This window comes from Agelaius phoeniceus, chromosome 11 (assembly GCF_051311805.1).
Source record: "Agelaius phoeniceus isolate bAgePho1 chromosome 11, bAgePho1.hap1, whole genome shotgun sequence".
NCBI lineage: Eukaryota > Metazoa > Chordata > Aves > Passeriformes > Icteridae > Agelaius > Agelaius phoeniceus.
This window is the reverse complement of record NC_135275.1, coordinates 14576436-14604391: the sequence shown is the minus strand read 5'-3', so window position 1 is coordinate 14604391 and position 27956 is coordinate 14576436. Positions and strand designations below refer to the sequence as shown.

Genomic DNA, 27956 nt, shown 5'->3' with positions numbered 1-27956 from the left:
CAAGGACCTGCGGGTGCCGGGCCGCAGCTGGGCGAATCCGCATCCTGTGACATCTTGCCCTGTCAAGTGCAATTACCGTAATCTTCCACAGCCTCTCAAAATACGGATCCCGGCTTAGAAACCGGGCATCCACAGCATGAAAGCTGCCTTTGTGCCCGGGCAGAGCCTGGGTGCGAGCCAGCCGTTAGGTGCATGAAGAAAATGAGTTCTCCACGTGCTGGAAGAAGGGAGGAAAAGCGAGCTTTCCCACCCGAGCCCGCCACAGCCGGGCTGGATTTCACGCCGGTGTCCCCGCAGCAGCCGCGGAGGGCCCGGGAGCCGCAGGGCCGCCGGTGTCCCCGGCAGTGACGGGGCCGTGACCGCGGGGAGCCGCCGGTGCCGCAGCCGGGCAGGAGCCATCGCACCATGGGGGCCTCGCACGGCAAAAAGGTAAAAAGGCACCGGGGCGGTTCTGCTCGGGCTGCGGCGCTGGGAGGGGATGGGATGGGATGGGATGGGATGGAGAAGGCACCCTCGGCTCACGTGGGGCTCCGTTCGCCCCGCGTGCCCGTGGCAGCCCAGGATTAAGGGACGGACCCGCTCCCACTCGTCAGGGCCGGATTAAGTAATTCCATCTAATGGGCTCAGCCTCGGGGCCTGCCGGGGCTTTCGGGACAGCCAGGAGGGGATCAGGGCATGGCAAGCGAGGCTTTAGGGCAGACAAAGTTTGGTTGTCTGGGGGGAAGTGTCAGATTTGTTCTGAATGCTTCCAGCAGCCTCTGGGATGCCTCCTGCAGATGCAGGGCAGAGCAAGCCCTGAGTGTTTCTTGGCCTGGGAAGAATTGGTGCCAGCTCCCTCCCAGGACAGGGAGGGGCTGGGCCGGGTCCCACAGCACCAACCGTGTATCCCTGTCCTCCAAATCCCCTGAGGAGAGAGGTCAAACAGCTCCAAACTGAAACAGTTTTATGGAGTCAGAGCTCTGCAGAGTGGCTGGAGATGGTTGTGCTGACAATGTTGCATGTCATTTTGCTTCCATGGCTGATGACATCAGTGCCTAGAGATGCATCATCCCCGCTCAGTTGCAATGCCCTGTCTGGAATAAAACTTCCATAGCTCATCTCCCAGCTCTAAGAGAAACATATTTGTGCACCACACTAGGTAAAACTTCCACTGGAATGTGGCTTTCAGAGGTATGGGCACTAAGTGCCTTTCCGAATTTTGCCAACTTCCTGGACTTTCTTCCAAAACCAAAGCTAGACACCCTTGCAGGGCAAGCATGTGAAAAAGCCACCCACTAGCCAGTGTGACCAACACCCAGAAGGAAAATCAGAGCTGAAGTGGGACTAGTAAGCATTTATCTATTTTTCTGGGCTTCTGACAAGTGCCAGGTGCAGGAGGTGCTGCTCCCAGCCAGCCCCTGGCTGCTCCAGCTCCCATCCCAGGTACCAAGGCCAGGCTGGCTCCAGCCCACACAGGAGCCCTGGCTGTTCCCGTGGCTCAGGACCACAACACACCCAGGAGGAGCCATGCTCTGCCCACAGCTAATCCCCAGCCCCTGCTCACGTGGCCCTGACCTTCAGGCCCCAGCACATTTGCAGAGGCATTACTGGAAGCAGGGAAATAAGCTGGTTAGGTCAGGCTTGGCTCAGTGCCACCCAGCTAAGCCCCGCTGCATACAAAGCAGCCCCTGCCAGCCTCCTGACCACCAGACCAGACTGCTTTTGGACAGCTTTCCCCACTGTTCCCTCTCTCTGAAACACCAGGATCCCACCAAGCCCAGCACTGAATGGCCTGGCTTTGAAATGCTGCCGGGAGCTCGGGCTCTGCAGCTTCCTGGCAGCTCCTAAAAGCTGAGGCAGTTTTACTTTCATGGGTACCAAAAGGTCAGAGATGTCTCTCCCATTTCAGCCTCCCAAATGTTGCCTGGCTTGACAAAAGCCTGTGCCACTGCCCAGCTGGCACCAAGCAGGGATGTCTGACTGGCAGCTCCTGCTCCTCTACCCTTGGGCTGATGCTGATGGGAGATGAAAACAAGACAACTCTTTCTGCTGCCTTTCCAGGGTGGGTGTGAACAGCAGGATCCAGCTCTCCTGAAGAGCAGGATGGGTCCAGGTGCCAGGAAACCTCCCCTTCCCCCAGACCTTGCAGAACCAGAGCTCAGGGACCTGAGGCACGGCTCAGGGCACAGGGACCTGCCAGGGCTGAGCCCATCTGTCAGCAACAGCCCAGAAGGACTCACAAGGAGCACAGAGCAGGGCTCAGCCCCCCTGGCCAGCACAGCCTGCATTAGCAGTCTCAGCTGCACCTCTTTTAGGCTTAGTCCAGAGCAGCACTCCAAGGGGATTACAGTAGTGGATTGTGGAGTGCAAGGCAATCCCCAGCTCCACAACAAAGGGACCGGAAAGGCTGCCAGCATGAATCCAGGGACATTTTTACTTTAAAAGGCTGCATCTAGTCCCAAAAACCCTGTTCTCATATCACCAGTGTTCTGTGGGCCCAAGCCAACAGCAGGGCTCCAGCAAGACACAGATTTTTGCTGGGGTGCCCTTCTCTTGAAGGGAAGGCAAGGACTTTGCCACAGGCTGGTTCCTGCGTGCTGCAGAGCTGGTGCTGATTGTCTGATGAGCTGGTGATGGTTCCCTGCTGATTCCTCTGCTCTGCAGGGCTTCAGCCCCATGGTGTGGCTGACATCCCTCTAACCTCAGCAAACATCCTTCAAATAATCTGCTAGCACAGCCTCACCAGCAGCAGATCCCCAGGGTGCCAGGGCAGATGCTCCAGACCCTCTGGCAGTGGAGGAGGTTGTTCCCAGGCACCTGCACCTCTCCACTTCTTTTCTCCATGTTTTCTCAAGGCAGAGTTTGCATAGTGGCTGTTTCCCCAGGGAAAGTTCTCTGTCCCCAAATTCCCAAGAGTGTCAGTTTACACTAATGTCAGATGAGCCTGGATTAGCCCTGCTGCTGAGCAGGGAGCTTTGCTCTGTGGCTGGTTTAGAACAACAAGAGGCAGCACGCCAGTGCCAGGGAGAGAGGCTCTGCTTGTTCAGGCAAACCACAGTACCTGGCTGCCCATGCTGAAAACAGGGCTTTGAGAACACCCTTTAAAAGTCCTCCATCTGAGCAGGACAGGACAAGCACTTCTGGGAGCTGCTGGTGGGATTTCCCCACAAGCACGACTTGCCCCACTATTGAGGGGCAGTCTGGCCAGAAAAGTGTTTTAGCCTGTGCCACAGAAGGACAAAGAGGCCTGAAACAGCCAGCACCTTGTGACACCTCAAGAAGTCCCATGGTCCAGCAGCCCCTCTCAGCTGGGAGGAAATATTTCACCTCTGCTCCATCACACTGCACAGAGCAGCAGGCACAGTGGGATTTTCCTGGCTCTCCCTGGCAAGTATTTCAGAAAGCTGGTAGCCAGTGTCCCTGCCAGCTCTTTGAAAGTGTCCCTGTGCCTGGGCAGCACAAGATCCCTCTGAGGGGCCCTGCCTGCTCTGACACTGCAGCCCTGGCCATCCCCCCCTCAGCCAGGGCTGCTCCCCATCACCAAGAGGGGCTGCAGGTGCCAAGGCCCCTGAGCAGAGCAAATCCCACTGACAGCCACAGAATGCCAAAGGCTGTTTGGTGGCACTGGCCCCAGGAGCAACCCAAACCCCAGATGGCAACCAGGAACCACAATGTGTCAGTGTCCTTGAGCATTGTGCTTCCTGGGGAGAAGGGTTTGCATGTGCTGCCTGCAACAAGCCTTGCTATGGGGGCAGGGACGAGAGCCACAGAGGCACAGCAGGGAAGTCCCACAGTGCCTCAGGAGTGGGGACATTAGTGATAAAAAGCTCATTTCTGAACAAAAATAACACACACCCAGAAAATAATGGTTCTGCATCATGAACACCGAACATCTCTTAAGTTCTCTCACCTGTCTGACACAGCACAGTCCAGATGGGAGAGCTGGGCCAGGGCTAGGCCCAAAACCTCCACAGAAGCCCTCTAAAGTGACTTTATCCTGCCTCTTGCCTTCCTCTTCTTCAACTCTTTAAGGTCCCACGGGTAGTGACACATGGGCACTCTAAGTAGAGACACTGCTCTGGGCTTCTCTACCTTTTACAGTGAATAACATGCTGTAGCATCCCAGCTCTCAGAAGCCAAACTCATTACTCATACAGTGGGGCTGCTCTAGCTCCTAGAATGAGATCACAGCTTGATTTCTTACTTCTCCATCCCAAGCATGCAGACAGCACCAGTAAACCAGCTCCAACACCTAACATCACCCACTCCCTGCCTCCAAGCAGGCTGCCATTCTGGTCCTGAGAGAGCTCAAATGGGCTCAGTGAGACAGGGAGCTCACTTGGACACAGCTAGCCCAGGCTGAAACTCTGCCTTCATGCATGACAAGCAGCACAAGGGTTTGATCCATGGGTAGGGTGCTGGGCAGGACACAGAGGAGTGTGCTGCCAGCCCTCCAGGGCAAGGGCAGAGCTATCCTGCACTGGCTAATGCTGCCTGCAGCACTGGGGCTGCAAGGGAGTCATGGAGAGGGCTCAGACTGAAGGGAGGTGCAGGATGTGCTCATGGGAAGACCAAGAACAGCAATGCATGGGAAATGCTGCAGCTGCTGGCTCTGGGATGGCTCAGCAGTCCTCAAATAAAAATGGATTAAAGTAATTAAAGGCTTCACTGGTTCAGTCTGCTCCTGGGGGGGCTTAAGTGGCATCTGCTGCTTCCTCCTGAACCCTGCATTAACAGGGATGCTTCATGTCTTCCTTTGCTGCCCCCTCCATTTGCAGCCCATGGTGGCATTTGCAGCCTGGCAGGTGGCATCTCATCCCAGACAGCAGTCAAACTTCCTCCCTTTTGGCCCCTTCCTCTGGGCTGTCCTCCACACAGGACCCAGCTGGCACTGCAGGGATCAGACCCCACTCTGCTCTGACCCTTTGCTACCAGCACTGCCTGGGGCTGCTGGGGCATTTCTGCCCTTGCTTTTCACAAATTCCATTTTTCCAAGGTAAGAACCAATTCAAGCGACCCTGAGCAGGTAAAGAGCCCAACAAGGGGGTGTCATAAGAGCACATTTCTGATGGCAGCCCTATCCTTGGCCCCTAACATATGGTCCCTAGCTGTGAAATGGTGTGATGATGCCAGTGCAGCCTGGCAGCCCTAGGACAGCATGACACTATGCCAGAAATAAACACTCTCCCTATTAATCATGTGGTATAAGCCTCACTTTTTGCAAAACAACATTCTTCAAGGCATTTTAGAGTGTCTTAATGGTCTCTCTCCAGCATGACAACAATTCACTCCAAAGCTGTTGGAGCCCTTTTGTGCCAGTGACTGATGTTCTTCCTGTGCAATCAGCAGCATCCCCAGAAATAGTAGAGCAGTCCTTCATATCAGCAGTGGTATCACATCTCCAGCACAGGGCAAGACTAAGCTCCTGAGACACATCAAAAATGGTTTATCCATTGCAGCAATAACTTTTAACTGCTGCTGACAACACTGAGGTGGGCAATACAGGAATTTCCAGCAGTGAACAGGGCTACAATTTGGCTTTGCCCTGGTATGCAGAGGTGGGGTGTGCTCTGCACTTTGCAAGGGGCCAGATTAAAAAGCACTGAACTGAAGTGAGGGTGTCCTTAGGGACCAAGGCAGAACAGCTGGTCCATCGGTGTGTGCTCTGCCCTGCTTCGTGCCAAGAGCCTCTTCTGCCCTTCTCAGTGGGATGTGAGGCTTCACAGTCAGCTCCAGTGCTGACAAATGAGCCTTGTGCAGAGGCTGCTGTGGGGCTGAGCCCTGCCACTGATTGCTCTCATTAATCTGCAGGAAATTTTCTGCTGAGCTCTGGTGTGTCACATTCCACCTCCCCAGCCTGGGAGCAGCCAGGGAGCAGGGTTAGCTCAGCCATGGTGGGAAGTTCCACCAGGCTCCCTGCCCCAGGGCTGGCAGCTCCAGTAAGTCTCTATCCCTATGCTGCTGCCTCCCTGCTTTAGTTGGGTTTTTTTTCCCTTTTTTGTTGACAGTCAGTGAGATGGGACTCGATTAGCCAGCTTTCACACCACAGGAGGGCTGTGCTTGCCTTCTGGGGCCACGGGGATTTGGGAGGGGGAATGACATGGGTGAAAAAGACAGGCAGGGGTCAGCACAGCACTCATCTGTGTCAAATTGTGTGTTCTTTATGAATAAAATAACACCAAGCACTATTTGAAGCATTTACAATTTTCTACTCCACTAGGCAGCAAAGTGGCCACCTGGCTGGTGCTCCCAGTCACTGGCACAGGAGCTGAGGAGTGTCAGCCTGACCCCAGAGGCAGCCCGAGAGCCTGATCCCCTTCTCTAAGCCTAAATTTACAAATTCCTGTGGTCAAAATATCCTTGAGGCTGCTGGCTGCTGTCGTGAGAGTGGCCACATGCATCTGCCCTCAGCTCACTTCAAGCCAAGAACTACAAGGCTGCAGACTTGTAGGGGTCAAAAGACCAGTAATGAAATCTTATACCAATAACTTGATATTTCTTAGAGTCCTTTGCAATATGATAGTGAAGTCAGCTATGGCTGTGGCCAGGGACCAGGAGTAACACAAGCCCAGCTTGGTTTGAAAAGCCAGCTCCCTCTGGGCAGGTGTGCATGGGGGGCTGGACACGGGCACAGGATGAGTGGGCTGGGCTGAGGCATGGACTGGATGCTGTGGTGGCTCCCAGACCCCTTCCCATGACAAGGGCAGTGCTGTGGCAGCAGATTTTATAGCTGCTGGCTCAGGAATGCTGGGATGTGCCTGGACACCGACTCCTGGGAGCCTGCCCCTCCCGATTGCAAAACCTGCCAATGCAGCAGTGTCCCACAATGAGCTGGGAGCACAGGAATGTGCACAGTCAAGCTCCCTGCCAAGGAGTAACCCTCCCAAACCCGGCACTGCTCTGCCTCTGCAAGAGACAGGAACCTGCAGTTTCTCACAACAATCCTGAGAGCAGCTTCATCCTGACCACCACCAGGAAGGCAGAACCAGTCTGCAAGCTCCAGAGGGAGCAGGGTGTCACACTGCCTTTCCTAGCCCTCAAGAAATTTTGGAAATTCATCCAAACTGCAGCGCTTCCTTTGGCCAATGCCTTCAGGGAATTAGCAGCAGTGTGAGGCATTGGGCTGTGCTGCTGATTTTCTCTGTGTTCCTCCTTACCAAAAACACAGTGTCATCCCAGCAAACATGAGCCCCAGCTTGCTGGATCAAATCAGCCTCAGCACCTCACATGGCAGGACTTTGCAGCAAAACAATCGAGCTGACAGATTTTTGTGCTCTGACATCACAGATGGGAAAAAGTCTTACTATTCCTCCAAAGTTCCTTCCAGTGGATGACTTCATTGATGTCCCTGGATGAGTCCCAGCTGCTGCAAATGAGCAGAAATAGACCAAAATTCAGAAATAACACAGGCGATTTGGGCAAGATCAGCTCAGATGGCATCTCAGAGTCCAGGTGCATATACAAGATGTTTTCATACAGAGCACTGAAAATAGCAAAAGGTATTTGGGGCTTATCAAAAGTAATGGTAGAAAACAGTTTCGTTAACCTCTAACTCATATGTTTTGTGGCTTCATCACACAGAGAAATGCTGGTTTCGATCTCCCAGCCATCAATGAACCTTGTTCTGGGTCATGACAACTCCTTTAAAAGTCTCTGGGTTTAGCAATAAGACTCTTTTAATCAATGGATGTGGTCATTCATTGCACACTGATGTCAGGAGCTGTCACAGCACCTTAGGGACAAAGTACCTTTCTCTGAGTCCATCTACTCCTAAATAGGTTGAGCAACATCTAACCCTATTAACGGTGCCTGTCTCCCAAACCAGACCTGTGGGAAGTCACATCAGCTTGAGTGACATTTTGCCCACTTTTATACTTCTTTATCACCCTGATCAGATTGCAACAATTTCTTACCTAATTCATTAGCTCAGACTTTGGCTACAGTGCAATACAAATGCTCTGATACTGCCTCTTAATGGCACCTGTATTGATCTGAACCTGCCTGAAGCCATTCTCATCACCCTCTCCATGGCTGGCACTCTGACCGTGCTGATGGCTTTTTTCCCTGCTTTGTCAGAGCACAGAGTCCAAAATTACTGTCAGCTGTGCTACAAGTAAACACCTCAGCAGCACCCAGATATGGGACAAATAACACTGATTAATGGTTTATTCAAATTGGCTGGCTTTAAGCTCCAGCAGGAGCATTGCAGTCCCCTAGTGGGGAGCCGGGGAGGAGGACTGGGGTTAGAGCTGGTGGCTCAAAGCAGCCCTTGCCTGTGATACTGCCTCCAGATATTTGCTGCAGGAGCTCTTTGCTGTGCATCTGAGTCAAGGCCAGGAGCAGTTCTGCGAGGACACAGAGGTGCCCAGGATGTTTGGGAGTAACACAGAACAGTGCATGTAAAGCATGGAACTACTTACTATTTATACCTTGTGTTGCTTTCTGAGATTTAACCCACTTAATCACCAGGCTAATTCCAGCTGAAACAGTGGCTGTCCTCACTGACATGGTCAGAGCAGGATGGGGATCCCAGGCAGGAGGAGCTGGCCTGCAGGTCCCTTCAGCAATGTCCCCAGGACTGTCCTGCAGAGGGGCACAGTGTTACTGTCTGATACTAGATTTTGTTACTGCTTCTCACTCCTGGCAAGATGAAGTCACACTGCACACAGAATTGGTTTTCACAAGGAAATAGAAGGGTTTGGGAAATAGCATACATTTTCTGCCCATTTACTGCAACACAAGCTCCCCATCTGAGCCCTTGGTGTGACAAATTAAAGCCTCTGACTGTAACACCTGTCCCTCAGCTGGCTGGGGACTCAGTGCCATACCCTGCTTTGTCCCATAGGGAGCAGGCAGAAGTCTCCATCACCTGGGCAATCATTAACTGCCCTGGTGAGCTGGGGAGGTGCAAGGAGAAGATGTCCTGCTTTGCAAATACACTAATGGCTCAAGTGGAGATAAGCAGGAGTGTGTTACCAACCAACCTGTGCCAAGAGGTGACAGGGTACCAGGGACCCAGCATGGTCTGACCAGCCTTCACATCCCCTGCCTTTGGCTTTGCACCACCAAGGTCACCACCACAGTGCAACCAGCATGACTTCTGAGGCTGTACTGGGATTGCACAGAGTTTGTGCTGGGAGCTGGTGCCCCAGGGTGGGAGGGAAGGCTGGGCTGCACAGGCAGTCCCTAGCACCACCAGCAGCACCTCAGTCCAAATCAAGCATTAACTCAGCAGAGCAAATGTTTAACCAGCCTCCAGGGCCTCCCTGCAGCAGGAGGTGAAACACTGTGTGCCTCCAAGTCCAGCCCTGGGTGACTTGAGCAGAGCAAAGTTTTGCCTGCAGATTGGGAGCCTGACCTGACTGGCAGTGATGCTGCCATCCCAACCCCTGCTCAGAGTGGAGATTTCATAAAGATCCAGGCAGAGCTTTTGCTCTGTCTCCCACAGCTGCAGCCAGGCTCCTCAGCAGGCACTCACTGTCACTGTCACTGTCACTGCACTCATATCAGTGGGCAGCACTGCACATCCAGGCAGGGCCAGGGTTGGTGTTGGGAACTGGCTTGACACACCTGGGGTTTTTTAATACACAGGAGACATGTCCACACAAGAAAGCTCCTGGTGCCACAGCAATTGGCTAAAGAGGTGACAACCAGCAGCCAACATCACTAACACAAAACTGAGCAGCTAAAAGTCCATCTAATGAACAGCCCTGGTAACAAGAACCTGGCTGTGGGCTCCTCCAGAACCATTTTCCTGTTCCCAGTACTCCTTAATAACCATACAGCCACCCACCAGTGACACTCCAGGTGCAGCATTATTTTCTCTTTACGTGCACATTGAATGAGAAAACCATGTCATTCCCCCAGCATCTCAAGTCCCAAGGGATGAGCCCTCTGTGCCAGAGAGTTGTACCAGAGCTGTTCCAGAGCCATGCCAGAACTGCCTGGGTGTGCCAGCTGCTGACTCAGGGACACCCTGGGCTCACTCCTCTGGGGTGATACCCCCAAAGAAGATCCCCTGCAAACCCCTGCAGCATTCCCAGCCACACAGGGCCACCCCATACACAGGAGATGGGTGATGCTGGAATGAGCTCCCCATGTCACCTTCTCCTAGGACATGGAGCCACTTCCTAAGACACACAGGGCAGCTGGTGAGTGATGCAACTCTTTGTCTGCAGGAGCCACTCCAGATAAATCTCAGCCAGTAATCAACCACCCCCACAAAGTAACCTTCAGGGAGCTACAGGGGCAGCACAAAGGCTTTTTGTTAATCTCAAAGGCACAGGAGCACAGGGGGAGATTGCTCACTAATTTAGATAGCAAAGAGAACTGTTCTGCAGGGAGCTCCCAGAAAAAGAGCTTTGCCATGAAAAGTCCCTTGGCTCAGGACAGCACCCCACAAACCCACTTCCTCCTCCTTTCTGCAGGAGAGCAGCCCAGATGTGCAAGCTGGTCAGGCACCAGGGTGCATCAGAAATATATCCAGAAAATTTAGCTGGCCTTTTTCTGATTTTACTCAGTTAAAAGCAGATGTTGATGGATCACAGCTCTTTTCCACTCCCACATCCACCAGCCATAATCACACTTCCTTGGGAGCTCAAAACAGGTTTAGATCAATGCTCTTTTCCCCCTTTGACACATCTCCAGTGAACTCACAGACCTGAAACTTGTTCAAAGGTGACCCAAGGGGAAGAGCACAGATGTGTATCCATTTCCTTTTCCATTCAAATTGAGCCAAATGGTATTTTTGGAGTGTGCAACGAGCAGTCAGGCCATGGGATAATGCATGATGTGAGGGGAGTCTGTTGGGCCATGAAGATCTTGTGGGGCACAGATGGGCTGTGAGATCACAGCTGGAACAGAAAAACTGCACAAGCTCCCCACTTAAAGGCTTTTCCTTTGCCACAGCCTTGGTTTAGGTGCAAAAGCTGTGTGGGGTCTTCCAAACCTTGCCTGTGAGTAATCCATGGCTGGACAGGTCAGACTGACTGCACTCACAAGCACACAGACACACCACACACTCTGGAGTAAGGACCAGCCTGCCTCTCCTCTCCTGCATGAGGCCCCATGTCAATTAAACTGAACAGCTCCTGGTCAGGAGGTTAAAAATAATAATGATTTTTTTTAGTCTCTGGTAGCAAAGGACTGGCAACTTCTATGTTTCATTTCCTGTGATAGAGCAATGCCTGTACAGTCTTTTCTCATTTCTCTCTTGTCTTTTCTTCCAGAAAGAATATTCCCTTCAGTCCAAGGGCCCAAGTGGAAGCAAGAAGCCAGGGAATGGCAGTTCAGGTGAGTGCCAGCAGCCCATGCTGACCCTCAAAGAGCTTTGGAGGCAAACTGGGAGGGGCTGGGGCTTAGGTCACCCCTTGGCTGGGATGGGGGAAAATGTTGGGATGTGGAGAGGTGCAAACTGTGGAAAGGTGCAAGTGAAAGAGCACCCCTGTGTCAGTGAGAACCTGGCTTCTTTCTCCAGTCCTTCACAGGGCCAGGAGAGTCAGGCCAGGACATGGCCTGGACAATGCAGCCTCGGGTGCCACAGAGTGTGAAGGTGACTGGGCACCCCAGTGGTGTCCCCAGCCTTCCCTATCCCCTTCTTCTGTGTGGAAATGGTTTTGCTTCATCCCTGACCCTCCTGGGCCTGGGTCACTAAAACCCACTGAAGAGCCAAAAGGAGTTGCTGGAGTGGTTTAACCCTTTCTTCTCCCCCACCTTTGCAGCCTTTGGTTTCTCAGGCTGTGTCAGTTCAGGGACAGCCTACGTGACACCTTCCAGCCACAGTGATGATGGGGACAAGAAGCCCAGCTCAGGCAGGGGCTGCATCCAGCAGCAGCAGACCTGGGGCAGCGATGCTGTGGCATCACATGAGCTCTGATGCCACCAGGACCCCCGTGGCCCCGTGCAGGGGCTGCTTGTCCCTCTCTCAGCCCTTTCCCCCGGGCCGTGCAGCGCTTGGTGGATGGCAGGGTGTTGCAACATGCCAGGGAATAATCACGATAGCTGGAGCGGTTGCCCTGGTGCCGGCTTGGCTGTTGCAGTGGTTGCTAAAGAGAGTGGGCGTGCGGCTTCCTCTGGGGCGATCTGATTTCTCCAGGAGCGTGGTTAAGGCACGCTGAGGAGAAACCGTCCTCGGTGGAGCAGGGACACGAGCAGGGACACGACCTCTCCTCCAGCAGCAGCGGCTGTGCCGAGCAGCAGCTCGGTGCCCGGGCACGCACAGAGCTCTTTGCTCTGGGGAGGAGAAGGATCAGCGCCTTCACCTGTGCTGGGAAAGGACCTTCGGGCAGCCAAGAGCCAAGGGGAGAAGTTTTCAGGGCGGCACCGAGGAGCGAGCAAGGCCAGCGGCTGCTGCCAGCCGAGCTCGGGAGGTACCGGTGGGTGGCAGGAGCAGCAGGGAGGGACCAGCTGCCACCTCCACGTCACCTTGTGTCCCTGCTGCCACCGCACGGGCCCGGCAGAGCCTTGGAGCGGCCAAAGGCACACGGGTGACTGCCGGGGCAGGCAGCAGCAGCAGCAGCAGCCGCCTCATGTCGTGGGGAACAGGGCAGCACCTGCCCCCCGGGCTCCCCCGGGCCTCGCTGCGGAAATCAGGTAAGGGCCGGGCCCCGGGGATCCCCGCTTCCCCTGTGCTCCCTTCTGCGGGACGGGCTGCTTCATCCCCTGGGATTGTGTACACAGGTGACTTGGGAGCCTGTTTGCATTTTCTTTGAGATATCATGCTACTTTAATACTTCTGGAGCTGGTTGAGAAGCTGCCCTTCTGCTTCTGCCTTTCCATATCTCGCAAGAAGTTCCCTTAGAATGCCCACCTTGCAATTCAAACCTTCCTGGAGAGGCACTGGGCTGGATAGGGGACTAACACAATCCCTACAAATCAACAGGGGAGGATATTTTCTGTGTTTAACGAAATACCTTTGAACTAGCTTTAAGCATTCATTACTGATTGATGTGCATCTCTGTCATTGGTGGGCAAATGTGCAGAGCAAATATTTGGTGAGATATTAAAACTAAGTTTATGATTGTCAAGAGGGACTGCTAAGCATCTGCCACTGTCAAACAAAACTAAACCAGTGCTCCACACGCTGCTTGTAGAAGGCATGGGACGTCTTGGTGATTGCTAACAGACTAGGATCCCAGACTTGCTATCTTTGCTTATCACAGTCCAAGGTAATTAAAGGAAATTATTAACCAGCACACCCAGTCCTGCCTGCCAGCAGAGAGGCACTTGCTGCTGCCTGACGATACAAGCATTTCCAGCTGGTAACTTCTACATGCCAGAATGCTGGGCAAGCCTCAGACCTGGTAGGATTTCTCTCTTCTAAACCCATGTGCATGAATGCAAAGTTCAGCAGATGCCCCTGGTGACATCCAGAGTCCTTTACCTTTGGGGTGATGGCCGGTGACAATGTGTGAGCAATCTGTGCTCCCTTAGGCAGGTGCAGAGCTGGTGCAAATGGGGACCCAGCCCGGGGGCTGCGGTGCTGGCACGGGGCTCAGCAAGGGCAAGCAGGACTGGGGACAAACTGGGGAGACTGGGGACAAACTGGGGACAAACTGGCTACACCAGTGGAGAACACTGGCTGTACTGGAGGGGAGCAGTGGCTGCACAGGTGAGCAGCCCCATCCCCAGCACGTACTCAGCAGAGACACAGAGGTAGGAACGCTGGTGACACGTGGCAGCAGTTCTGGGAGTTGCAGAGATGTGTCCCCCAGCCCTGTTTTACATTTCCATTGGGGTTTTCTCTGCTTTCCTGACTTTGTGACCCCGTGGGGTTTATTTCTGACCGTCAAGGCTGAGTGGAGGCAAGGGGACCTGGGGTGTGAGCGCCTGCTGCCCCGAGGGAGCCACTTGATAGCTGGGAACTGCTTCCCACAGCAGCCACATCGAGTTACACTCACCCTATTGCATTATAAATACCAGAATTAGCCTTGCTTAATTATTTAAAACTATAGATTAAAAGCAGACAAAGGCTCTTTGACTCCTTCCCAGAGCACACCTATCATTTATCAGAGGCACGGTCGCCTGGTGACAAGCTCAGGGGAGCGTGCCAGCTCCATTGGTATGAGGTGCTCTGGCACAGCTGGAGCCAGAGGAGAGGAAAATCACAGTGAGTGTGGGAGCTGCTGCCATCTCACCCAGGGAGGGTAATGTTAAACATCTGCCAATCTTTGAGCTCACATTATTACTATTATCATCATTATTATTATCACTATTAACATCATTATTAACATTATCATCCTCCATCTCCAGGGCAGTAAGCCACAGCAGTCATTAGGCTGATGTGAATTACAGGTATTTTGTTCCAGGTTGTTGTAACAGCAGCACATGGATCACTGGGGTGATAAAGGCACATTCTGTGGGCTCAGCTATGGGGACTCACCCACCACAGGGTGTCCAAGCACTGTGAGCCTCCCCATCAAGCTGCCCCCACATCCAGGTGCCTCCCCCTGCCCTGAACCCACCGACCATGCAAAAGGGGCATCCTCAACCAAGTGCCCAGCTTTGAGGCCAAACCTCCTGTCCCCCTGGCAGATGATCCCCTGCAATGCAGGTGCACACCTGAAAGCTGCTGTCATCAGACAAAGCTTTGGGGCTTTCAGAAACTGACATGGAATTCTTTCCCATTTTGCCAACCCCAGCTATTCTGTATTTCTAAAATACAGTTAATGAACACTAGAAAAATAATGCAAATTAGCAAGTGCCATCAATTGAAGAATCCAAAACCAATGACAAACTTTCAGCTTCATTCTTTGTAGGACTTAACATATAGCATGACCTTTTCTGCCATTACTCTCTCACAAGAAAAGCTGTAGAGCCAAACTCAAGCTGCACTTCAGACACTGGAAATGCATTGACAGAAAGTTCACACTCTAAAATGAAAAAAAAAAAGTTAAGTTCTGGTTAACAGAGCAGCATGCAAGAGTTTAAAAGTAACAGAAGCTGGTTTAAAGATCCCACACACCTCCACCTGCACATGCAAACTCTTGTGGGGAGTGGGGACAGGCCCTGCTCCTCTCAGCCTTCCCAAGAGGGGTGAGGGACAGTACTCTCACCCTGAGGAAAGGAGAGTTTCCCAGGGACTGGATGCTGTTGGGGGCTGAGGCTCAGAAAAGGGATGGTTTCCCCCCATAATTGCAGTTAAAAGTGTCAGGAACCTGCATTACCCCCCAGGCTCAGGTTCCTTGTGTAAATAGCTTGAAACTGGCTCTGCTGGCCCACACTGCTGTGTTGGTTTTGCAGCTGCCTGGCTTGCAGGGTGTGTATGACCAGCTGCTGTCAGCAGCCCTTCATTAATCTCTTGGTTCTTTAAAAAAGACTCATTCACAAATAAATCCTGGGCATCCAGAAAACCAGAGGTTCTTGCCTGTAACCACAGTTGTAAGTGATCATTTCTGCTCAGGAAGTGGTCTCTTGGATCAGTGGTTTTACAAACCCAGATCCAGGGCTCACCCTGGATATCCTGAGATTTTTGCCCAGCCTAATCCCTTCTACCAAGTGACAGGGTCTCACAAAGTTACAGACAGCAATGTCCTCTGAGTACAGATCCCATTCCCAGAGTAATGCCTTCTGACTGTTTTTACATGGGTGGCATTACACAAAGGCCCATTATCTGCCCAGAAATGGATGCCAATCCAATATTTTTAACAAAAGCAGTTTGGTCATCATCTGGCCCTATTGAGAAAACTCTTCTGAGATGCTCTAGTTCAGTTCTCAAATGACACAGACAGCAGAAATAAAACACTGTGAACCACATTTGCTTTCTAGATTTCATCTGAAGTTGAACACTGACCTGTGCTGCAGAAGGCAGCACTGACAGCTTTGCAGTTTAAGGATGCAGGTGGAATGGGAAAGGGCTGAGGGATGTGCAGGGGAAAAACGAGATGTCACAGGGGGCAGGATGTCAGGAGACCTTGGCAAAACACAAGTCAGGCATTTCACATAGAAACCTGCAAAAATCAGCTGCAGGTTGTCCTGTACAGGTGCAAGTTGACAGGTGCTGGGCAGGACCCCCAATCTCCACTCTGCAGCTTTCTAAATCCAACAGCTATGGATTATCTCAATTTCCAACCTGTTTCATTTTTCCCTTGTAAAGAACAGCTGTAGCCATGCAGGCAGCCTAAGCAGAGCTGCATCCCTCAGGTTACCTGCCCTTTCCAGGACTGTTAATCCCTTTAACATTCCTGGGGATTATTTCCATCCCACAGGAAGGTGGCACAGGCTGCCAGCAGCAGTGCACAGCCCTGACACAGAGGGGCTCACATGGCAATCCACCACTAGGAGACAAATTGCTTAATCCTAAATAAATGTTCTGTGAAGGGCATCTCCTCCTTGTGAGGGAAAACCAAAAAGCAGCAGCAGCCAAAGGAAGCATAGCCCAGCTCCAGCTGTGGCCAAACCCTCATGTCCAATGCCTGTCCTTGGGCATGAGCCAGTCCTGTCCCTCCTCCTCTTCCTCCTCTTCTCCAGGAGCAAGCTAAAACCTCTCTCCTTGTTCTGGGGGGCTGCACTAAGGCCACTCAGCACCTCAAGCAGCACACCCTGTTTGACACTCCTAGTAGAGCATATTTGATATAAATTTGCAGCATTTATGCTTTCCAAAGCATTTAGTGCTGCACCAAAGCTGCCTGATATCCTGTTTCCCAAAAAGATTGTGACTGAGCATAATCAGAAGTGGAAACAATTTGTCCCAGGATTGCAAAGTGATGATTTTATTGCAACTCTCCCAGGTACTGGGGGATTTATAATTATTTCCAGGTGGTCTGAGCAGGAATTTGGACTTTGCTTTAGGTCAGAAGAGAACAAGATATTAAACTGTCACTTTTCTCCTCCAGTCAGTCCCACACCCTGGGGCAGGAGGGTGTCTGGTCTCTGGGCCACCTCAAAGATGCTGAAAATTCCCTGTGTGGTCTCCTAGAAAACTAATAGAGACTGGAGGCTCATTTCACACTATGGTTGAGAGAGGAGATAACTCCATGTGTGATGGCCAAGTACCTGCCAGAGGCCCTGGCATCCTCATCCTGGCAGTCTTGCTTTTTACTAAAGAAAAGCAGCTGGAAACACACATTCCCTAGAAAGCTTTGAGCTTCTAGAAATGAGGAAACGGAAAAATACCTAAAAGCAAGCAAAGACCTGAGTTGTTGAAGCAAACAGAATTACTTTTTATAAGCAACAGTCCAAAGCAGACCCATTTAAAAGGTCACATTGTCTTCCTCAGTGCAGCAGGGGGTATTAACATCCACGTGTGGTTTTTTTGGTTTTTTTTGTATCTTGCAAAGAACAAAATAAAAATGTCCAACACTTTTTGCTGATTTATGATGCTGGCCAGGGAGGTGCCAGGGCAGAGCCTTGTTCATTGATCTGCAGCTGAATCATGCAAAAACAGACATCCTGCTGTAAATCCACTGCAGAGACCTGGCTTGATTTACACCTCCAGCACCATAAATAATGACAAAAAGCAGCCTGATAGCACTCTGTCTCTGTTACATGGACATGCATTACCTCAGGTCTCAGAGATGATAGATCTACTCCCTGACAAACATTTTGCACTGGCTCCTATTTGCCAACCTGCAGGAGAAAGGATGCCCCATCCTTACCCTCAGCATAACCCCAAGCTGTGCTCCAGACACGCCAGTATTTTTATATTCTCATTTTTCTTTTTCTGCTCAGTGTAAATGAAGACATTCCTTGAATTGTTCAGGCTGAGGGCTTCTGGAGGTTTAAATTCTTGTAGAGAGGTTCAATGCTCCTTCCAGTCCCAGTCAGGGCTTTGCCTTTGTCCCCAGGGCAGCAGTACAGACAGCCACGGGAAGCCAAACCCTCGAGGTGGGTTTCTGCACACCCCTAGCTACATCTAGCACCATGAAAACCAAGCACAGAGGTACCTGCTGTGTCCTGGCCCCTGTAGTTTATTGAGGCAAATTGCACTCCTCATGAGGGCTTTCACATGCTGGTTTAACAGAACCAGCCCAGAAAAGCTTCCAGTCCATTTCAGTTCCTCCCACTCCTTCCTTCCCAGTTTTTCTCTTAATTTGTACTAGTTTAAGGGAAAAGTTCCCTATCTGCCTTCAGGAATAGGTTGATAAATTGCTGTTTCTTTGCAAGCCTCAGTCATGCAATGTTAGATTGCTGCAGTCTGGAAATAACCACATTAGCCCATCCAAAACCTCCAGGCTCACCATGGTGCTCCCTCAAAATGCTGCATAAGACAGAAGGGGCCCTTCCCTGATGATCTTGAGTGTCTGGGGAAACACCACAAGCCCAGACTGAAAGACTGGATGACACCATTCCATCTGTGTGCATTGCTGGGTGCTGGACCTGGGTGGATGTGGGAAAAGCAGATCTGCCCAAGCAAATCTCCCAGGATCTGGGTCTGGGGGTAGGGAAGAAGGGACTCCCAGTCCTGAGTTGCAAAAGGAAAACCATTCATCATGGAGGCAGGGGAAAACGTATTTAATAAATAGCAGTGCTGCACCAGTGCCCCAAGAGCTTAGCAACAGGACCCAAGAGCTAATTGGTCCAGAGAAAAACACCAAAGTCACTTGAGTTTCAGCCATTTACACACTCAGGTTGGTCCTTCAGGCTTGGTTGGCTGCACAATCCTTCCATGCTCACTACTCACAGCATTGTCCCGTAGCAGAGCACATCAAGTGGATTTGAGATAGACAAATCCAAGAGGGACATGTCCCAGCCCTTCCTCCCTGACAGGCATCAGGATTTGGTACCAACACACAAGCAACTGTGGGCATCTGTGTCGCTGGAGGCAGCTCTGGACTACACAGCAACAGCAGGAAAGGGCAGTGGAATGACAAGGTGACATTGAGCCTGGTCTATTAGCACAGCTTCCAAAAACTGTGTTTCCATTAAAAACACCTGGCATTTATTGAAGTTACTCCGTGGAGAGACCTTTTTGTTTGAAAAATGAAGACATAGCTTTGCCATTTGAAACAGGAGGTTAACCACTTCATTCATGCCAAAACAAACCTTTGTTTTTGTACCTTCCTTCCTTGTCTTTTCTCTGCCTCTTCTGTGGAGAAACAAAAAAAAAAAAAAAAAAGAGCGAGAGAAATACAAGAAAAAAATGAAGCCATTTTACCCCAGCAAAAATCTGATATGTTTTCTCATTGTTCCAAACCTGGCTTTCATCTAACAAAAATTAGCCATGAAATTGCACTGCCTTAACCCTTGGCTGTTCTTCAGTCTCTGCATCCCTCTGGAAGGCAAAGCTGAGCTCCCAGTTTGAGCCTGGGGAGTCCAGCCCTGCAAGGGTTTGAGTCAGCCTGGCACTTGCCACCAAACATCAAACCACACCACCTTCCCTTCTGCCAGCAGTGATGTGTGATCCTAGAGAAAATAATGTGATACAAAAAATCACTGGTTGCAGCTTCCAAGCACCCTTTAAATATTCACCGAACTATTCACCCCAATTACACTCCTGTAATGGGCTCTGATTTGTTTGCCTTTGTTCCCAAAGCAGTAGGGCACTGGCCACATTAACATTCAATGAGAAGTTGTTTGATATTGAATCTTTTCTTCAGCAGTATTATTCCTTACACAATTTTGTTTGATTGCAATCCACTTCACATTTTTAAGTGCTTACTGACTGTGAAAGAATGACCTAGCCTGCTTTCTCTTGGCTTTTTTTTATTGATTTCTCTTTTAAAAAGGTTTTGTTCCTTTTATACATGAGATTGAAATAAAAGAAAGAGGCAACATTACTGAACAAGTGTTTTTCTTCCAGCTCCATCAACCCATATAACTTCACAGTGGGCCTCAAAAAATACTGTAATAATGAGACACTTAAAGACATGAAGCTGCCTACACCCTTTTCCTGGGACATTTTTTGGTTCTTACTGGTAAACTTCCAAATTGTTCAAGTGAATAGTCAGGAATAAATTGCTCTTTCTGAGCACCTGATTAGACCATACACTGAGTAATTGGTGGCAGACCTACTGTGCTCCTCATTTAAAGACACAGCCCACCACATGCAGTTTGTCTTATAACTTGTGCTTTGCACTCACTCTGTATAGGAGTTTTTTGTAAAGAGAAAATGTAAAGGAATTGGAAAACACCAGCAGTGAGCATGCCCTGTGATTTGCCTGAAATCCAAGCTGCCATTCCTTCCAAAACAGTGGGCTCTTGTTCTTACATCCAGAACATACAAATTATTGCAGCATGATCACAGACTGCATGGGCGAAGGATGCTTTTCTTGGCACTGGACTCAATCCTGATGAATAGGTCAGCAGGATATCAGTAAAATCTTTCCTTGAAAAGAGGTTTCAGATACAGCAGGACTTCCTCATGCCAGTGTTTCAGAAGCCTCTTAAATCCCACAGCATCCCCTTGTGCTATGGGACCAACAGCCTCATGCAGAACGCCCAAAGCAGCAGCCCAACACAGTCTACACCCATGGCTGCTTCCAGTTTTACTTAGATCTATCTTGCATTAATTAATCCTTGGCACTAAATTCTGCAGCCAGTGAAGTGAGTGGCTGGCAAGTAATTTAAGTGATCTAATTAATATGTGTCTCATCAACAACTCCAAGGGTGTATTTTTTAAAACCTCTAAAAATCCCACAGCAGCACATGGAGGCACGTGCACTCTGACACTGACATGGTGTCAAGCAGCCAGGACAAGCAGCAGCTCCTCTCCTCTGTCTTTCCTGGGGTTCTCACACCAAGCAGGGTGAGACTTCTCATGCAAACACCTCATTTTTTCTTGCAGCATCGATGTACACGGAAATACAGCGGGAGCGACCAGATGGTGGGAATATCCTGACTCACCCAGACTACATAGATGGATACCCAGACCTCATCAAACCTAAAAAGCTCCTAAATCCTGTAAAAGCCTCAAAGAGCCATCAAGAGCTGCACAGGGAGCTGCTGATGAACCACAAAAGGTAAGGGGAGGTTGCAGCCTGCCACTGGAGCAGCCCAAGAGGTGTTGAGCTGTCAGAGCTCAGGAGCTGAGGCTCAGGTGCCAGTGACAGACTGCAAGCTGGAACAGCAGGATAAATCCCCTCACTTGCAAACACAGTATCCTGTCCTCCTTGTAGGGCTGTATCCTTTCCTCTTTTCTCTGATGTGACCATTTCTTTTACAAAAATTAAGCAGAAGGAAAAGCCCCTCTCTGCCGTCCTGAAGCATTGGCTGGCATGTTTTAGAGTCACAAGCACTGGAAGATGCAGGGCATTCCTACAGCCCCTTTTTGGTGTCCCTTGGAGGTTTTCTGGTTTTTCTGTCTCCATCACTGATCTGCCAAGTCCCCAGCAATGTACAACATTCCTGTGCACTTGAAGGTCAGTCCAAAGGCAGGAAGAGGTGCAGGCTGGATGCAGCCATTGTAAGCTGAGGTAGCAGCAGGATGAGATCATCTGCACAAGGCTACTCAGCAACTCCCTAAATATCAAATGGGTAAAGACAGGCTAGAATTCATATTCCTGACTTCCTACCCCATCACCCCAATTTAACTCTTTGGGGGTACAGATACAACCTCAGGAAAACCATTCCAATGATCAAGAACCTACAACTACATCATTCCATTGTGGCAACTGTCTGAACATCAGTGCAATAAAATCATATTTGGCTCAAAGGCTTTTAAGCACAGCAAAAAATCTGCTGGCTTTTTATTGACATTTTCTGAACACCCTGAAATACCTTGACACAATAGCTCTTTGGCTGCCTAATTAAAAGGAGCAGAGCCTCTGTTCTAAAGGACTGCAGCCATCACAAGAAGCAGACACGGATATTAATTCAGTGAACAATCAAGCCTGCCAGCAGGGTGCATTAATCAATACTGGCACTGGCTGGGCTTGGGCTTGATTTGATTTTCCCAGAATCAGAAGAATTACAGGGACCTTTCTCAGATGTCACTATACCAGCCAGATATTTTTAAAAGTCTCTGGCTTAAGAGTGACCATCTCCCCCCTAGTGATACTGCCCAGTTTAAAGGGTCACCTACCAGCACTGTCTTTGACCTCACAGAACATTATTCCAGTCTAACCATGATGGAACAAAGGAACAAGGAACCCCTGCAATGGAAGCAGCAGAGAGGAATGGCAGTGAAGGAGGTGCAGACCCTGCAGCACCAGATCACAGTGGCAAACACAAAGTACATCACCTCTTTGTGTTCCAGTTCTGTGCCTGCCACAGTGTCACAGCCACATGTGGCACCTGTACTGGCAGGAGGCAGCTCCAGCACAGGCATCCTGCACCACCTACTCATGTGGCCCCTCTCAAGCATCAGTTTAAACCTGGCTCTGACCTCCCAAGTATTTTGCAGCAAATATGTGAAACAAACCTTACTGCAAAAAGTAATCCACTGTTGCTGGTTTCTTGTCACTCTCAAATCTACCAGTTTTGCTTCCTGCTAAATTTTACCATTGAGGGAGAGAGGGGAGAAGGGGAGAGGGAATTATGACCTGCTCCTGTTTCTGCTTTGGTTGGTTTTTCCCCCTCAAGCAGAAGGGAGAAGCAACTGAAATCAGCAGCTTGTGTAACAAAATCCTTATCTTACTCAACACCTCTGGGCACTAACACAGGCTGATTAAATCAAAGAATAGTAACAAATCTACAGGCAACATTGCAAGCTGTGTCTCCAGCAAGCCAAAGCAGGTTTTCCTTCTCTCAAGCCTTGGGAAAAGCAATTTTGCAGCATCCAAATTGTTCCTGTGGCTGCCTTCACTGATGTTTCTGTGAACCTTGTCCAGTCCTTAAGCAAGAAAAAGAAATTTCAATAGGAAGTATCATTAAAAGTGGTACTAGAAGGTGCAAGCACTGAGCCCCAGCCATGCTGTGACAGTGCAGAGGTTTGCTGCACCTGGAGAGGGTGGTTCCTCTCTCCTGCCTGCCAGTTCAGCTTCTCATGATGTGAGGTACCACCTCAGCACCTGCTGTCCTGCCAAGAAATCCACAGCCCACAGGGCTTGGCCAAAACCAGCCAGCCTTCTGGTGCTGATGAGGAGCTTTACATGAACAGCACTCCCCAGCCCAGAGCAACCTGGGCAAGCCCTTAGCACAGGCATGGGGAGGTGCCCTCCTCTCTCAACACAGACCTGCACCCACTGGAAAACCAAACAACACCCATAACTGCTTCAGGTAGGGCAATATCCAAAGTGTGAGGTTTCTGAAATTTGTTCAGGCAACACCTTCTGTCTCTTTGCCACACATTTATGCCCTCCCTGCATGGCCCTGCCGTGTCTTCTTTTCTATGATCCCACCCCTTGCAGAACAGGGGTTCACCTGAGATACACTAGGTGGCCAAAGGGGAGTCAGGCACTGTGCCATCAGCAAACCCTCCGGCTCCCAGGAGGAAAGGACACTTCATTTTGGCCTCTTGATCCCAAACTATCCATGTCAGCAGGGGGATCGCCGGATCTCAGCTCCGAAGCAAAGCTTCGGATGAAGCAAAGCTTCAAATGGGATGCGCGGGGAGGAAGGAGCCGCCAGGACAATTACTGCAGCCCAATGACTACCCCTGCTGGTGGGAAAAAAATCGTCATTATTGCACATGTTCTCAGCGCCGCTGAATCTACACCTGGCACGCTAAAACCAGGAACAGCAGGAGCCTACGGAAGGTCCCTTTTCCACACCCGACACAGAAAGCTGTGGTACCCCGGTGCAATGGGATCAGACGAACTTCCAGCACCAAGAGCAACATGTGCCCACCCCAAGCAGGCAGCCCGAGGCACCATCAAACACCCTCAAACCTTGTGGATGGATTTGTGGGTCAGGGCTGGTTCATGGATCTCCCATGGATCTCATGGAACACGGGTCTCCCGTGTTTCCACTTAGGACCAAGACAAGTTTTGGGGTGCCAGGCTTGCAGTGGTTACACCCCAGGTGTAGATGCTCTGGCTCTCATTTATCTGCCTTTTATCCACAGAGGTTTGGGCGTGGACAGCAAGCCAGAGCTGCAGCGAGTGCTCGAGCACCGCCGGCGAGACCTGCTCATCAAACAGAAGAAGGAAGAGGAAGAGGCAAAGAAATTGCAGTCTCCTTTTGAAAAAGAGCTATTAAAGAGGCACCAGAGGCTGGATCAGGTAGAGCTGAGCTCTCAGCCATCCTTGGCTTAACCTAACCACCTGACACAAGGCACAGGGGAGATGGGTGGGCTGAGGCCCAACCCAAGGTAGTGCACTGCTTCCCCTCCATAAAATGGGAACCAAAGTACATCTTCCACTGCTGCCCCACACAGCTGCAGCACTCCCATCCTCACACTGGGATCTACCACTTCACCCAGGACCCCATTACACACCACTCACCCTGGGTCTCCTCTAGGTCCCACACAGTGTCCATGGGGTTTTTTTCCCAATTCAAAGCACCCTAAACTGCATGGGGCAATAATAAGTGGACCCAGCATTAATGAAGCCTTGTATTTTAATGTAGCTGATGCCCTTTTGTCCTTTCATGTGCAAAAAAAATTCTTTCTTACAGCTGGAGAAGGAGCAGGAAAAGCAGGAAGACCATGCACCAGAATTCATAAAAGTCAAGGAAAACCTGAGAAGAACATCAACGGTGACAGGGGATGAGAAAGCAGCATAGCTTCTGCCAAAACCCAACGGGATCCTGCCAAGGCCAACACCTCCACTGAAATCTCTGTACATGGTGGACATTCCCAGCCACAACATTGGGGCTACTTGCAGTTATTAACACTTGCTCCAGTAGAAGGCACAGAAAAGGTTTTCCCAGACCGAGGGAATCACTGTGGGAAAAGTGCAGTATTCACCAAAGTACTCACACAAGTGGATGCAGAGAATGGTGTTATTTTCCCCCCAGACTGTGGGTGCACACTAACCACCAGCTAACTCTTGGTTAACTCTAGAGACACAGTGAATATTTCAAACAGGGAAGTCCATGTAGGAACAGCTTGGGGGACTCCTGCTTCTTTGTGGAGGCAGGTTTGCCAGGCACAAGGGGACAAGAGGGCAGCTGCAGCTCTGGAGAGCCTCCTAGAAACCTGGTAATTAAAAGGGACAATCTGTGTATTACTGAGAACAGCCCAAGTGACCATAATGGCTTTCCCAAGGGTCACTGGCTTTGCACCAGTGTGCCAGTCAAGCTGTGTGTCTCAGCAGCACACCTGTACTATCAGAATTACCAACCTCTGTATGCCCTTACCAGAGCAGCACAGGCAGGTGCAGCTGTACTTCACAAGCACATTTAGACAGCATTTCAGCCATCTCAAAGTGGCTTTTTAGGCAGTTCCATGATCAGGCAGAAAACACATTGGGCTGTTCCATCAATTGCCCAGGTGGAAGGCAAATGCTCTGTGCAGAAAGCAAAGGCTGGGTGTTCCCAGCACAGGTGTCCATGGAAGTGTGCAGTGACCAGGCAGCAGATCCCTGTGGATGCAGCAGACAGACAAACAGCTTCTTGCCCCTGCACTTCTGAGCTTCATCCCCTCTCCCAGCAGCTGGACATGTGCTACCATAGAGACCACCAGAAATGCCTGTGATGGAGAGGGGGTGATGTGGTCACATCCCACAGGTGCCAGGCTGTCCTGTTAACCACCCTGCATGCAGCTGGTACCTGTGGGCACCAGGGGGTACAGGGCACGTAGGTCCTGATGCAAAACTACTTGTCAGTGCTTCACATCTCCTTTTCCAGAGGTCAGAGCTGCCTCACTGCAGTTGCCACTTTACAAAGCTTCTTCTTGCTGCTGGTATAGCCAAGCTGAGGTGGATGGTGCATCTGCACCATGTTTGGACAGAGCCTGTCACGCTTACAGGGCACCTGTGCCCTGGGATGTCCACATCTAGAGCTAGAAGTGTGTTTTCAGGAATATCTCAGCTTCTTGCTTCTCACACCAACCCTGATACAAAGCCTGAACATCAAAACTCACTGACTGCCCTTGGACACTGGCCCCTGAACAGCCTCAGCAGACCTCATCAGCTGGGCAGGTAATACCTGGGTAATCAACATTTATTATCCACATCTTCAGTGGATCTGTATGTAACTTAAGGGAAACTGGGCATTTATACATATTTATAAAAAAGTTACTAATCCATTCTCTAGTCTCCTGGTGCAGTGGGATGTCTCATTTCAGAGGGCTGTTGCTTGCCCTGGCAGGTTGAGTAAAACATCTGAGCCACATCACGTGTCAAGAGCAGTGATACAGGTATGGAGCTTCTGTGACAGACTGGCCTTAACTCAGCTTCAATCCTTGAGCATCCCATCTCATGGCACTGTCTCTGCTGTAGTTTTTAAGGCCCTTGTTTATGCTTAAACATCATCTAAACATGATTTTATTTCAGAAATCCAGTGCATATTGTCACTATGGGTCAAACAAAATTTGAAAGGATCTAGTAACAGCCTTTCCAACTGTGAAGCTTTTTATACAGGTTATGATTAAAACCATAAGAAAGAAGCAGCATCCAGTATTTTTTCACAGGGAAAAAAAAAAGCCAAATTTCTCCAAGGATAAAAAACTGTTGCTAAGGATGCTTGTAAATAGCTGTAAAGAGTGCTGCATGATACTCCATAGGTAACATCAGTGTAAGTAACTAGCCAGAATTACTGTGCTGAGGTTTTGTGAGGAGTTATGGCACAGATTAAGTAACCTTGATCAAAGAGCTCCAAAAAATTCAGCAAATTAATTTGTAATTTTGCCACGGATGGAAATGCACTCCAGGAGAGGCAATCTGTCGCTCCATATGCACCAGTGAAATCCATGGTATCAGCTCACCCTGGCTGGGACAGGGGCATTTATGCAAGTCCTTGGGTGGGAGCCATCCAGTAAGGTCAGCAGTGAAGAGGCAGAAAGGATTTTGCTGCTCTTCTTAGGTATTCAAATATGGAGGGGAAAAATAAATCAAAGTGTCTCCTTTTGTCCACCAAGCACAGAGAGGGGCTGCACACAACGCAGTCCATTGTGGCTGGGGGTGTCTGGGTCATTTCCAGCAGAGGTCCCAGAGGCTGAGGGAGGGCTGGGTCACACTGTCCTAACTCAGGCTGGGCTGGCAGAGTCACAAGAAATCCTTCCAGCAGTGGAGAGACAGCAGAAAGCTCCGACCCAGCTGCTCACTCAGACCCCACGGGCTGTGAGCTGGGACACAGCTGGGACAGCCAGCACAGGCAGTGCCCTGGGGCACACAGCAGGCAGGGAGAGCTTCAGCCCTGAGCAGAGCTCCAGGCACTTGGGAAATGATCCTTTCACTGCTGAAGTACTGGCTTAAACATCACAACATTTTCCAGCACAGCTCTTCTGACCCCTCTGAACTGAAAAGCCCCAGCTGGGCTCAGACACAGAGCCTGTACAGCTTTCACCTATGCTCTTGAGCTTCATGGAACAGCAGTGAGGAGATGGCACCCTAAAAAATCAGCGTAGGTATCACCAGGAAGATTTTGGGCTATCTTTGTGTCTCTATTTCTTTTGCATTAATTTTCCCCTATGCCTCTAAAGCACATTCCTGAATAAAATTATGTATCCAGAAAGGTACAGATTATCAGAGTATTGATGGAAGACAATTTTTTGCACTGTGTATGTTGCTTATGTGGTATATAGTCTGTATTCTGTGTTGGTGTTTATAAATTCATATAAAACTATATGTCATGCACCTCTGCTGAATTAACTCACTGTTTAATATGGACACTTCTGAAGAAATAAACTAAATTATGATTGTATATTTTGCTCTTTTCCACAAGAAACTGAAAAAGCTCCAAGGATACAAACAGACAACAGCCAAATAAACTAAATGAACATAAAAAACAGTGAAGTCTGACACCAATTCCTTTATTAATGTTGTGTTAACTCACTCATCAATGAGCTCTTTGCATCATCTGCACCCAACCCTGCATCCCCAGACATCTTCTCAATTTGATGAAAGTATAAGGGCACACAAATTGAATCAGGCTTTGTGAACTGAAATTCCAATCTGATTTCTAACTGACTGTGGATGCCCACCTGCCTAGCAGGGTAAAATCCACACAAAGCCAAGGAAACACATCATTGGATTTAATTTAAAAACACATTTTTGAAC

The 27956-nt window shown here is 50.1% G+C and overlaps 1 protein-coding gene across 2 annotated transcripts; it reads left to right on the top strand.

The window, feature by feature from the left end:
• Positions 1 to 140: 140 nt before the first annotated feature.
• FAM107A (family with sequence similarity 107 member A) lies at positions 141 to 27687 on the top strand. 2 transcript variants are annotated; one of them, XM_054640145.2, is made up of 5 exons: positions 141 to 429; positions 11208 to 11271; positions 20702 to 20876; positions 23861 to 24017; positions 24412 to 27687. In XM_054640145.2, the coding sequence occupies exons 1-5, from the start codon at positions 406 to 408 to the stop codon at positions 24517 to 24519; spliced, it is 528 nt and encodes a 175-aa protein (XP_054496120.1). In that variant the 5' UTR covers positions 141 to 405; the 3' UTR covers positions 24520 to 27687. The 2 variants fall into 2 exon arrangements, with proteins under 2 accessions (XP_054496120.1, XP_054496122.1); XM_054640147.2 differs by lacking the exons at positions 141 to 429; positions 11208 to 11271 and adding an exon at positions 12101 to 12570.
• The last annotated feature ends 269 nt before the right edge of the window (positions 27688 to 27956 follow it).